The sequence below is a fragment of the Chionomys nivalis genome, chromosome 24 (genome assembly GCF_950005125.1).
Source record: "Chionomys nivalis chromosome 24, mChiNiv1.1, whole genome shotgun sequence".
Classification (NCBI taxonomy): domain Eukaryota; kingdom Metazoa; phylum Chordata; class Mammalia; order Rodentia; family Cricetidae; genus Chionomys; species Chionomys nivalis.
Genome location: NC_080109.1, coordinates 37046666 through 37061055, shown reverse-complemented (window position 1 = coordinate 37061055; position 14390 = coordinate 37046666). Strand labels below are relative to the sequence as shown.

General features: G+C 40.9%; 1 protein-coding gene across 5 annotated transcripts in view; it reads left to right on the top strand.

Moving 5' to 3' along the window:
- Positions 1-14390, top strand: part of LOC130865925 (EGF-like and EMI domain-containing protein 1) — a 639134-nt gene that overhangs the window by 506312 nt on the left and 118432 nt on the right. For all 5 annotated transcript variants that reach the window (XM_057757081.1, XM_057757082.1, XM_057757080.1 and 2 more), the window contains 2 exons: positions 7181-7300; positions 9022-9144. In XM_057757081.1, the coding sequence (XP_057613064.1) occupies positions 7181-7300; positions 9022-9144 (243 nt within the window). The remainder of the gene's footprint in view (positions 1-7180; positions 7301-9021; positions 9145-14390) is intronic.

The window sequence follows — 14390 nt, the reverse complement described above, 5'->3', positions numbered from 1 at the left end:
TTAATATTAATGGACATTTGAGCGTTAGCATGAAATACTGTGGGACGTCAGTCTTGTACCCTGTAAAGATTTGTCACTTTCATTGATTTAATAAAATCTGGTTGGCCAGTAACCAAGCAGGAAGTATAAGCAAGGTGACCAAAATAAAAGAATTATGGGAAAAGGAAAGGCTTAATCTGTAGTTATCACCCAGATGCAGAGGAAGAAAGATGAGAATGCCTCACTGATATAAGGTGCCAAGCCACATGGCTAACACAGACAAGAATCATTGGTTAATTTAAGATGTAAGAGTTACTTAATAAGAAGCTTGAGCTAATAGGCCAATCAGTTTATAATTAATGTAAGCCTCTATGTACTTCTTTGGATTTGAATGGCTTCAGGACTGAGTGTTACAGAAACCTCTGTCAACAATGGAAACCTAATATAGTTAATTAATGTTCAATTTGGCCTCATGTTAATCCTTAGGACAAAGGAAAAATCAGTTACAGTTTTTGCTAAAGTATCTCAAGAATGACTTCTAGCCCAGTTGCTAACATTGTTCCCTTCTGAAACCTCTTGAGCTGGACCTCCATATCCCATATAACTTTCAACACCATTGTTTTCCAGGCTCCTACTAGGATAGCCCATAAGCCCTGCTTCCAGCATTCAACTACCTTTCTAGTCCAAACACCTAGTCTTAAACATTCGTCAAAAAGAAAAAAAAAAAATCACGGTCAAACATGTCATATCAGTATCCCACTACCTGGTACAAATTTGGTAACTTTTTGATTGCTGTGACAAACACCATGAATAAGACAACTTAGAAAAGAAAGTGTTTAATTGGATTGACAGATTCAGAGCCTTAGAGCTTATAGTGATGGAGTAGAGAATGGCATCAGGATCAGCTGAGAGTTTACATCTTGATCTACAAGTAGAAGGCAGAGAGAGTAAGAAAGAGGTAGGGAGGTAGGAAGAGCCGGGGAGAAGAAAGGGGAGAGAATAAACACTGAGAATGGTGCCTGTCTTTAGAAACTACAAAGTACACAACAAATGATCCATCTTCTCCAATGAGGTCCCACTGTCTAATCTTTCTGAAATAATTCCACCAGCTATGGAGCAAGTACTTGAACATATGAGCTTAGTGGGTCTTTCTAATTCAAAACATTCATTTATAGAATATATTTTGATAAATGTGCCAGGGTAAAATATGAGTGGGGTACTCAAATACCCTACCATTCTGGGATGACCAAGTATTTTACATTAAAAAGCTCTGAGATATTCAATAAAACAATTTTTTCTTTTTTGAACTTTCCTTTTTATTTTTTAAAACAATCTTTTCTCATTTTACATACCAATCCCAATTCTCTCCCCTTCTCCTGCTTCCCCAACCTTCTATCCACTCCATCCCCTATCAACTTTTTAGGGAGGGTAAGGTTTCCCATGGGGAGTCAATCACAGTGTAATTTATACAGTTTACAAAAGTATTATTCTATATCAGTAGTCAAGTTGAAAGCCAAGAATAGCCATCATACAACTTAAGCAATTTATGTCTGCTTTTTCTACTAGGGATTAGATATGTGTTTACAGAAGTCATGTAAATGGCATTAGTCAGCATGTGATCATCTGTCTGTCCTCTTTTGTTCAACATAATGTTTTATTGATTCATTTGCTTTTACACCTATCAATACTTCATTCCATGCTATTTACAAAGGAGCATTTATTAAGTTATAATCAGCCTACAGCAGTATTATTGGATCATATTCTACCCATACAGTTAACCTTTTAAACACTGCAATGGTGTCTTCTAGAACTAACCATTTTCAGAATTGTATTATGCCGGATGGTGGTGGTGCATGCCTTTAATCCCAAGACACAGGAAGCAGAGGCAGGCGGATCTCTGTGAGTTTGAGGCCAGCCTGGTCTACAGAGTGAGTTCCTGGACAACTAGGTTTGCACAGAGAAACTCTCTCTTAACCCCCTCCCCACAAAAAGATGATGAAGAAGAAGAAGAAAGAAAAAGAAAATTGTATCACATGTATTTCTTTGATGGGTGGGTGTGGGTGCACACATGGTGTTTGTGTGTGGGTGCACAAGTCACCACATGTATGGAGAAGTCAGAGGATGACTTATAAGAAGGAGTTGGTTCTCTCAATCTAGCACATGGGGCTCATCCTCAGAATGGAACTCAGGTAACCAGATTTGCCAGTAAGTGCCTTGACGCTCTAAGCCACCTCTCCAGCTTATAGAATAAATAACCGCATGTTCCTACTCCATATATGAGTAGGAGCATTGTCGCTTTGGTAAACTTTGGAAGAGTCAATAAGGATGTGAAATGGCATTTCTGCATCTGCAATAATTTGGACTATTGTTCTATGATTTTTATGTCTGTATTATCATATGGCTGGATGTCAGCTCGATCCTAAAGATGAGAGGCATCACACTTCAACATTTTTTCTGCCTTGGTTTCTATAGCATTGGGATAGTCATTTGTTCAAATGTTTGAGATGGTTTACTAACAATTTATTAAAAAAATCAAATTGGTAACAGATCTAGAAGTTGAAATGGAGTTCAAAAGCCCATGAGTTCCTAAATCAGTTTGGGTAAATTTTACTGGATTGTTCTGTTGACAGGTTTTGGCTGGTATTCTACACACTTGTCAGGTACATGTGTATAAATTGTTTGTTGTGTTCTCTTGTTTGTGATCCTGCTTTAATTTTAACCAGCTTAACTAGAGTACCAACAGAGCAATTCATCTTTGGAAAAAATTACTTCATTGTGTGTTTTCGGTCTTTCATTATCAGAGTTAAGTTTCTATTTATTTTGGGTCGACTATTTAATTTTTGAAAATTCTAAATTATAATGTTGACATATGATATACATACTTAAAACTTCTAGATTCTTTAAATACTGTTTCAGTTTTCCCCTGTTCATCATTCAATGATGTTTTAAAATATTTAAAAATATTTAAAATAGACATAAAACCCCAAATAATCCAATTTTAAAAATTGAGTATATGCCTAAACAGAGAATCCTCAACAGAATAATCTTAAATGGCAGAGAAACATTTAAAGAAACGTTCAACATCCTTAGCCATCAGGGAAATGCAAATCAAAACAACTCTGAGATTCCATCTTACACCTGTCAGAATGACTAAGATCAAAAATATAAGTGACAGCTCATGCTGACAGGGATGTGGAACAAGGCAACACTCCTCCTTTGCTGGTGGGAGTCCAGACTTATACAATCACTTTAAAAATCAATATGGTGGCTTCTCAGAAAATTGGGAATCAATCCACTTTAAGACCCAGATATACTACTCTTTGGCATATATGCAAAGGATGCTCAATCATACCACAAAGACACTTGCTCAGTTATGTTCATGGCAGCTTTATTTGTAATAGGTAGAATCTGGAAACAACCCAGATGTCGCTAGGCAGAAGAATGAATAAAGAAAATGTTCATTTACACAATGGCGTATTACTTAACTGTAAAAACAATGACATCAATAAATTTGAAGGAAAATGGATGGAACTACAAAAAAAAAATCCTGAGTGAGGTAATCCAGACCCAGAAAGACAAACAGTATATACTCACTTATAAGTGGATATTAGCTGTGAAGTAAAGCGTAATTATGCTATAATCCACAGACCCAGAGAGGCTAGGTAACAAGAGGAACCCAAGGAGGAGTGGTATGTGGCTCTCTCTGCGAAGGGGAAGCGGAAGAGATCTGTGGGATAGGAACTTAAGAGATTGGGTTGGGGGTGGCAGACGGAGAGGGAGCGTATTGAAAGAGAAGCATGGAAAGGGGATAGGCTTTTGGGGATCAGGTTGAAACCTGATACAATGGAAACTCCCACAAATCTACAAGCATAAACCCAGATAAGACTCCTAGGGGAATTGCCTGAACTGGCCATCTCTTGTGATCAGATTGGTGACTACATCAATTGTCATCAGAGAGTTTTCATCCAGTAACTGATGAAAACAGATGCAAATGCCCACAGTCAAACATGAGGCTAAGCTCGGCGAAGAGAGCTTCCCTGTTGAAGAGAGGGAAGAAGGATTGTAGGAGCCAGAGGAACAAGAACACCACAGAAGCAAATGACATGGCTCATCAAAACTCACAGTCTGAACCAATAGCCAGGGAACCTGCATGGGACCAACCTAGGCCCTCTATATATATGTAATAGTGTGTAGCTTGATCTACTCATGGGACTCCTAGCAGTGAGAGCAGGGACTTTCTCTAACACTTAGGCTGGCTCTTGAGAACCTATTGCTCATACTGTGTTGCCTTGCCCAGCCTTAATACAAGGGGAGCTGCTTAGTCTTATGGCCACTTGATAAGCAGGCCTCTGTGGGAGAACTGCTCCTTTCTGAACAGAAGCAGAGAAGTAGATTGAAAGGGTTGGAGGGAAGGTATGGAGAGGGGATGGGAGGAGAGGAAGGAGCGAAAACTGAGGTAGAGATTTAAAATTAAAAAAATAAATTTAATTAAAAAGTGTATGCATGTGTGCCTCTCTCTGTCTCTCTCTGTCTCTCTGTCTCTGTCTCTGTCTCTCTCTCTCTCTCTCTGTGTGTGTGTGTGTGTGTGTGTGTGTGTGTGTGTGTTTGCCTTGCACTGGGGAGATGGCACATTGGGAAAGTACTTGCTGACCAGACATGAGGACCTGAGTTTGAATGCCCAATAACCATGCAAACAACACTGGCAGGGGAACAGAAAAATAGGGAAAAAAATCCCCTTTAGTCATTTTATATCCATTGATGTTTGTTTTGACCCATGTCATGGCCTGTCATTTTCAGTACCCTGTGTGCACTGAGAAAGAATGCATAGAGTGCAGACCCTGCTGGAGGACTTAGAAATGTCAGTCAATTGATGCAGTGTCAGTTGACTTTCATCTCCCGAATTTTTAATGTCTTCTCATCTTGTCTCAGTTTATTAGTTTATGGTGCTGGGAACAAATGCTGGATGTTTAGGAAACCCTAAGTATATACTAACAGACAATCTGCCACTGAATGGCGCCATAAACCCCTTCTGTGACTTTGTCTTATTAATTGCAATCACAGGAATATCCAAGTCTCTAACTATTTGGTTCTGTTCCTTTGTATAACCTGGGTAAAACTGCATCCATTTTTTGAAAAGACAACCTGGTGATCTCATAGAAAGAGACAGTCTGAACATCCCTGTGTCTAATGAAGAAAGTGAATTAATGTTCATAGTTCTTCAAAACAAAAACCACCAAAGCAAATTCCACCAAGCTTTTAAAGAACTTAGACCAAAGCTCTAGTGTTTGTCAGATGGTATAAGCATATGCAGCACCATGGGACACATTCCATGATGCTGGCATTACTCTTTTTTAAAGACAAAAAAAGACATTAGGAAAAAAGAAGAAGACTATTGTCCAAGATTTCTGTCCCTCCCGGTCCTGGAGCCATTCAGCCTCAAAGAAATACACAGAGGTCTATATTAATTATAAAATGTTTGGTCTAATATCTCAGGTTTCTTATTAACTCTTAAAATTTACATTAGCCCACAATTCTTGTCTGTGGCTTGGTACCTTTTTTGGTACCACAATTCTTGTCTGTGGCTTAGCCACGTGGCTTGGTACCTTTTTTGGCAGGACAGTCACATCTTTCTTGATCTGTGTCTGGCCTCCTCTGCATCGACTACAAACTGACTCTCTTCCCAAAATTCTCCTGTTCTCATTTCCCCTCCTCTGCTTTCTGCCTGGTCGGTCGTTCTGCCTATACTTTCTGCCTTGTTCCTGGCCAATCAGCATTTATTTAAAATACAAGTGACAGGGAACAGACCATTGTCCCACAGCAGAAGATTACAGAATAAATGAACATTTCTCAAATTTAAAATTCCTAAAAAATACAAGAAAACCTCACTTGACAGTTTATAACAATAATTATAGTCTGGGACCAATAATTGGTCTTAGACAACCAAAGACACTCAGCAAGTGTGGTGGAATATGGTTGTAACCCTGAATAACCAGAATGTCGTAACATTCTGAAGCCAGAGCTGGGGGGATCAGGTTGGGTTGGTGGCCACCCCGGGTCACATACAAAGACCCTGTCCTCAAGAGCCAGGATTCCCACCTTTATTTCTCCACATGCCTTTTCCTGACACCCTGACTGTTGATCCAGTGTCGGGGGGATCTAGGAAAGGAACTGATGCAATGAGAACCTGGTAGTCCAAAGGTGGACACTGTAGCTGGAGAAACAGACCAGAGTCATGCTGCAGAACTGTGGCTGGTTGCCTTGTGGATCAGAGGGCAGGGGAGCAGAATTGGAAACAGGGATGTTAGGTAAGACCTGCTGCAGAACTGTGGCTGGTTGCCTTGTGGATCAGAGGGCAGGGGAGCAGAATTGGAAACAGGGATGTTAGGTAAGACCTGCTGCAGAACTGTGGCTGGTTGCCTTGTGGATCAGAGGGCAGGGGAGCAGAATTGGAAACAGGGATGTTAGGTAAGACCTGCTGCAGAACTGTGGTTGGTTGCCTTGGGGATCAGAGGGCAGGGGAGCAGAATTGGAAACAGGGATGTTAGGTAAGACCTGCTGCAGAACTGTGGCTGGTTGCCTTGTGGATCAGAGGGCAGGGGAGCAGAATTGGAAACAGGGATGTTAGGTAAGACCTGCTGCAGAACTGTGGCTGGTTGCCTTGTGGATCAGAGGGCAGGGGAGCAGAATTGGAAACAGGGATGTTAGGTAAGACCTGCTGCAGAACTGTGGCTGGTTGCCTTGTGGATCAGAGGGCAGGGGAGCAGAATTGGAAACAGGGATGTTAGGTAAGACCTGCTGCAGAACTGTGGTTGGTTGCCTTGTGGATCAGAGGGCAGGGGAGCAGAATTGGAAACAGGGATGTTAGGTAAGACCTGCTGCAGAACTGTGGCTGGTTCCCTTGTGGATCAGAGGGCAGGGGATCAGAACTTGGAAACAGGGACGTTAGGTTAAGTCCCCTTTGACCTTGATCTATTTTTTTTTTTTTTTTTGCCCAGAATCAGGTCTCTGATCCAAAAGCAGAAATATAATTGTTGAATGAGTTCCATTCGAAAGTAAGAAACACCATTCTGGAATCTAAACATCTTTAAATGGGAAACAAATGACTCTAATATCTTTGTGACTTTTCTTTATCCAGCCATCCACTCTTCACATCTTTCTAAACTGAATGAATTATGATCACTGACTGCTTTGTTGCTTTCAGAGACAAACCCCTGTGCAGGAAGGAATGAATGTGCTCACTTATGCCAAAGTGAGAATGGTGTGGCCAGGTGTGCCTGCCATGCTGGGTACCAGCTGTCTGCAGACAAAAAGGCCTGTGAAGGTAGGAAGCTGAAACTGATATCTTAATTGGGTAATTGTTTGAAATTCTGTTGCAGTCATATTGAACAGTTGGAGCAGGTAGGAGAAAAGGTGTTTTTATTTATGCTAAAAATGAACACTTTAGTTCTTTACTTTATCACTATGAAAGTATTTTAGACTGCTACAAAAAACCCATAGTGAAATTCTTGCTTATTATAAAAAATGACTTAGTGTGCTTTCAGAGGTAATGTTTTTTTTTGTTTTGTTTTGTTTTCTGTTTCTTTTTTTTAAGCAAAATCGAGAATTAATATTTCAAACTCCGCAGTAACCACATAGGGAGTTTTTGATTATAGGCTACAGAGGTGGAGGTAACCTTTGAAAAGCAAGTGTGTGCAAATGAGGCTCTCAGAACTTAGGAATAATTAAAACGAGAGAAAGAAATGCCATAAACACAAGGTTACACGGTTCTGTTTCCAGAAATAGCAAAGCAGACACACTTCAGTTCAAAGATGAAAGGGCTAAATTATTTCATGACTGGCACCAATGGAGAACGAAAGGATTCCTGTGGGACAGTCTTTGTTTTAATAACTTCTGAGAAACCACAGAATTCTTCATTTTTATCATGGCATCTCCATGAAATGAGAAAGTTTATTTGGATTAATTATGAAAACAGAAAAATATTTCTTGGCTTATAGAACTGATAAACATTTTGAGGAATTGAATACAAACCAGACATAAAAATCATTGTGAAATTGGGTGGGGGGGATGAGGACTGTTGAAATGGCTCAGCTTTTACAGGTTTGGACCTAGATAAAGTGAGATGCCCCTCTGTATGCTACGAGTATGTTTTATTGCCATTGGTCAATAAGGAAGCTGCTTTGGCCTATGGTAGGGCAGAATATAGATAGGTGGAAAATCCAGGCAGAGAGAATGGGAGAAAACAGGTGGAGTGGGAAGATGCTAGGAGCAGCCAGATGAGTAAGATGCCAGAACACTACTGGTAAGCCACAGGTCAAGTGGCAATACACAGATTATTAGAAATGGATTAATATACATGTAAGAACTAGCCAGTAAGAAGCCTGGGACATCAGCCAAGCAATTATAATTAATATTAAGCCTCCTCAAATGATTATTTTATGAGTGACTGTGGGGACTGGCAGGTGGGAGAGAAACAAACCCGGTGGGACTGGGCGAGACAGAGAAAGTCTCCAGCTACATCTACCAACCTGAGTTCAAGTCCCAGGTCCCATACGGTGGAAGAAGAGAGCTAACTGCTGCTGGCTGTCCTCTGACCACACTCGTGTACCTTGACACCGGTCCCCATTCACATATGCACACATGCACAGAAAATAATCTCAAAAGTAAAGAAAAAGCCAGGGGATTGGGGTATCTATTCAATACAATGCTTTCTTCATAATGTCAGACTACAATGGCCTCTGTGCTGTTGGGGGAATGGATTAGAACTATTATCTTTAGTTCCATTCATTTTTCCCAGTTAATAGCGGCTGGGTTTGGTGGACATGAAGAAATACTAGTGAGCATCAGACTAACTCAGGATGTGTAGTTACAGCAGCTTTGTGCTCACAAGTCCTTCCTTCTTGCTAAGTGGATGGAGTCTGTGGTAATTAGTATTGTGTTGAAAATTAGAGGTCAACTGGAAGGTGACAGTATATTCATTTTATAATTTACACATAAGGCTGAATTGGAGATGCTAAGACAGATGCTGTGTGTCTCTCCCTGTAGACATAGACGAGTGTTCTGAAGAGCTTGCTCCCTGTGCTCATCGCTGTGTGAACTCAGAGGGGTCCTTCAAGTGTGCCTGCCACCCTGGTTTTGAGCTAGGAGCTGACGGGAAACATTGTTACCGTAAGTAGCAACCATGACAGCCTTGGTAGTCAGTCAGGTATTACAAGTAGCAAGCAAGAGTGATAACTCAAAGAACAGCACTGAAAATCTTGGCTAAGAGAAAGTACCCGAGCACTTTGCCTGGTGGGACAGAGTGAGGATGGGGACTGACAAGAGTAACCAGTGTCATTCTGTTGTTGAGGAAAGAGGCAAATAGAACAGAGTCTGCAGTATGGTTCGCAGGCTAGTCAGTAAGGGTGGACTTTCAGGTCTTCTGACCGGAAAATCTTGGATTAATGACTCTGATGGTTTGTGAAGTTCTGTCTTCTTGTATCAGCTCTGCTGAGCACTAAAGGTTCCACCATAATGCCCAAAGAAGAGGAAAGAGCATGGGTAAAGAAAACATAAGAGGAGAGAAGAGCTGTGGGATGTAATTGCATGCCCAACCCATTGGGTGTTCCAATGTCTGCCTTCGGTACTGGCTTTTTTGCCCTTGCCCTTCCTGACACCTCTTCAATTGGTCCATCCTATCTTACATGCTCACCACTGAACTCATTCTTCTGACTTCCTAGCCAAACACGTTTCCATGTGTCCCCCAGCCATACCTAGTTTTCCATCTCAGCTCAATTGCCTGGTTTAATATATCCATTGTTAGAGATGTATTTAAAATGCTGGGCTATGGGGTTGTTGTAGATGCTTCCTATCCAATCCTTTACCCATGAACAAGCAAACACACTGTCTACTTTCCTAAATTCTGAGCTATCTGGTTCCAACTCAACTCCATCCTCTTAACTTTAATCTCCATCTTCCTTTTTCAAATGCCTCATGTTTAACTTTGTCCTTCAGCTTTATTCATCATCTTTCCCAACTTTAGTGATCTACCTTGATAACTAAAGATACCAGTTGCAAACTACCACGCAAGCTGATGCGTTCTCCCGAATCTCCCATAGTATTATAAGGAGAAATGTCAACCCCTAGTAGTACAAAGAAGTTAGGTCCTGTTACTGCCCAAACTATTTCTTTTCCTGTGTCTGGGGGTCTATATTTCTTAAGACATACCAATCAAGAGATTGCCCTCATAATAATCCCCTTCTTGTCTGAATCATCACTACTACTGTGTTCCAAATTAACATGACCAACAGTTCCTATCTTAAAAGTACTCTCAAGTGAGCTCACATCCGCTAGAATTTCCACAACAAAAATTTCATTAGCCAAAATAAGCATTGCCTCTCTCTCACCTCCTAATTTCTCGTCAACCCATGCTAACAGGTCTGACCCTCCCTGGCCCTCCATGGACTCTTTCATCTTTATCCTTTCCTGTTTCCAGATAAAATTAAAACCTGCTCGGTTTTATCAAGTTTCAGTGTCTTCCAGCATTTGGTTACTGTGTTGGATAATTTTGGTCAACTTGATCAGATTAGCCTATAGACAAGGCTGTGGGCCATTTTCTTGACTAATGATTCATGTGGAAGTCACTGAGTTTGCAAGTAGGCTGAGCCACTCTTGGAGAGTAAGCCAGGGAGCAGAGTTCTTCCATGGCTGTTGCTTCAGTTCCTGCCTCCAGGTTCCTACCCTGCTTGAGTCCCTGCCTTAGTTTTGTTCCATGATGGATTACGATTAATTGGGATATGTAAGCTAGAACAACCCCATCTTTCCTAGGTTGTTTTTGGCTGTCTGCTTATCACAGCATTAGATACCAAACCAAGACAATTACTTTCTTTGCTCCCGAAATGCTCTCTTCCTTCCTCCACTGTCTTAGTTTCTCATCCCCATCTCTGCCCTATCTGTGCTTCCATTTTCTCCACTTCTAATGACATTCCTTAACTGCATACTCGGTGGCCTTACTTACATGAGTGACAGCTACTGCGTTCTACGTGGCAGCTCTTTCTTGGAGGTGTTCTTTGCAGTCTTTCACGCTCACTGCTAATGCCACAATGCTCATAACACAAGTCACTAAGTCTTAGGGCTGGAACTTGAAGAGCCTTTCAATTATGCATAAACAAGACCTTCGACTTCACCACCGTTTCCACGCACTGTATGTCTTTTTACTGGTGCAAGACAAAGAACACACAGAGAAAGATAGACAAGCAAGCATGTTCACATTCTTCCTGGACTTCTTCATGAGGAGACACCGTGAGAAGTCAGGAAATTTACTCTCCTCTGCATAGAATTCTGTTTCCCGGTTGTTGAAGTACCATTCCAGTCTACCGATGCGTTACTACTGTGTTTATAGGGCAGCTTCTCCACAGTGATGTTTGCCTTTGAAAGAGCAAAGTAAATACAATGGGAGAAAAACTAACTATTAATTAAGAATGGACTTCTGAGGTTGAGCCCTTTCAGAATGCCTGCAGCACTCCCCTTTCAGGAAGAGAAAATGGGGATGGAATTTTCTTTATTAATGTTTGGTTTTTAAATATAGCCAGACATTTAGGGGATGACCATATTTTAAAATGTGCAAATGAATCTTGCAAACTGACTTGCAAGTAGTCAGGCACCATGAAAGCAGGGATCATTATCAATAGTGGTTTATAATTTACAAGCTTTCTTTAGAATTTACTCAGGAAAGCAATTTGCCTTAGAGTCGCCCGTGTTGGGTGGAAGTGCGTTTTTCCATTTACTTTCCTGATGGGAATATTTAACTAAGTCCCCTCTAAGGTCGTCTCCACACCTCAATGTTTACTACTGACATACAAACGTTTCTCAGTGGAAATCTGCGTTCTGAGGTGTCTCCACACGCACAGGCCAAGGAAATCTGGTCAGAGCATGATGATATTTAAGCATAAATGCAGCTCCTCTAGGAAATGGGTGTGCTGTGGACACTTGCTTCACCTTTATCCAAGAAAAGGCTTTATGGTCATTTAATTTCTTTAGAGGAAATCTTGAAATACTCTGTAATCTAACCACTCCATCACTCAGTCCTCACGATATGCTGTGAGTTCATACTTACTGCCCTGTGATTCAGATTCGGAAAGTTCCACACAGCTCACCATGAGAGGAGACTTTCGTCAAAAGAATTCTCAACTTAATATTGGTGTTATTAGATACATATGCTTTATTATTGTATCTATCAAGCAAATGATGAATTTCTTACCTATCAGAAGGAACATATTCTGTTTAAGTATAAGTTTTTAAAAAATGTGATACGCACATGCATGTGTGTGCGCGTGTGCATGTCTATGCATGTGAGTTTATGTGAGTGTGTGTATGTGTGTGGCCCCTGTGTGATTTTTATGCACTATGAAAGTAGCTCATTGTAAATCATCCCAAGTTAAGAACCCAAATACCAACTGACTTCTAGTGGCCAACTGTAGATCTAAGGTTGTCTTTTTTATTTATTTTATTTTATTTTTTAACCATTGTAGCCCTGGCTAGCCTCAACCTTGATATTTATCCCAGGCTGGCCTAGAATTCCTGAACATTCCTCTCGGCTCTGCCTCCCAAGTGCTGTGATTATAGAAGTGCACCATCACACTCAGCTCTAACCCTTTCATCCTGTATGTTTTAATGAGACAGATTTAGGTATATTGTGAAGTTTTGCTCAGAGTATGTAAGGAAAAGAAGATCAAGAATAATTCAAGGTCTCAAGCCTCACTACGCAGGAGAGCACTAATCAATTCTCTCCAAGTGTGGGTCTACGGGAAAAACACAGAAAGATAGGGATTGCATTCACAACTCATCAGTTCTGTCTTTAGTGTGTGACATTTGGTAACCCATGTGGAAACACAAGTCAAAAGTTTCTACCTATTTTCTAAATAGAAAAAATAATAATCTAGATACTAGTAGAGGTCAGGGTTGGGGGAACAACGTTTAGGCTGTGAGCAAGAATGAGTTCATATGGAAAGAGACGGCAAGTGGAGGAAGAAAGGAGAACTCTTAGTAGGGACCAGAGTCAGGAAAGAACAATATCAAATATCCAGGAGAGAATAGGGAAGCCTAGAGAGCAGGTCGAAGAAACGGGGACCGGGGACTAATGTGACAACCGCTGGAGAAGAGTGTCAGACCTAGAGAGGCTCTTGTGTTTCTAAAAATTAACAGACAAGAAAATTAGCTTTTCTTTAATACTATCAGGGCAACATGTGTAGTTTCAGGAAACCCTTGTAGCCAGGGTTAGTAACTACTTAGTCACTCTAGAAAGCACTTTTGGGTTAGAGTTCGTTGTCTCTGATTCCTACTTACCACAGACATTCAAAAGTTACTACTCTGCCTTACTTCTCTGGACTTTGTTCGTCTGGAATGCTGTAGTACTGTGTTATCCCCTGCAGACACTTTCACCCAACATAATGCTTTTGTGATCCAGGCAAGTGCCTGCTTCCCCGAGAAGCTGACTTTTCTTTAGTGAGCGCTATTTTATTGACTGGCCATACCAAAACTGGCTTATTATTTACCCATCTAACAAAATTTCGGTTATTCTCATATTCGGGGCCACTTTATGAAGAGAGATGTCATGAATATTTGTAAATTCATATTTAAGCTGTTAACCAAATAATTTTTTGCCTTCTGGGTGGTATTTTATAGAGTCATCTCTGCTCAGAAAGCTCACACATTTATAAACTTCAATTGTTTGGAACAAGGTGTTTTTGTTGCTGTTGTTTGTTCTAACCTTATAGTTTTAATCTGTTAAGAAAATCTCTTTACGCGGCTGACAGTGGCAAACCTGAAGAGCAGCTCAGGCCGATTTCATGTGTTCTATATTAGCCTATGCATTGAAATCACTCTGCCCTTCAGTCCTCAACATGGTCTAGTGTCCTCAGTCTTCTGCCCACAGAGATTCCTTCTTTCAACAGGAAACTGATTAGCAGAATCTCCATTTATTTCACCAATCTTTGGGAATGTATTTTTGAACATTTGCTGGGAGCTACTAAGGCAAAATGAAGAAGGCACCGTGGGCTCAGAGTGGTTGGGGACAGTGTGCCACAGGCTGTAGTGGTCAAGCACAGTCTTGGAGGCTACAGGTTCTCCACACAGTGTCAGGATGAAACATGTTCACAGGGACTGCCACAATCCTAGGTATATTTGTCCTGTTATTTTTCATATTCTTCTTCCAATATGGGGCATTAACCGCATAAGGTAATAAGCCAATATGGGTGCAGTCAATGAGAGCAGGGTGCCCACACCTTTGTGACAGAAATGACAAAGTAAACAGTGGTCAGCACATTGAAATTTTACACTTGAAACACCGAGCCAAGCATTCTTTTACTTCCTGTGTCTTCATTTAGAAAATCAGAGGCTACAATGTCTGCATGCTCAGGCCAGTCGACATTCAGATG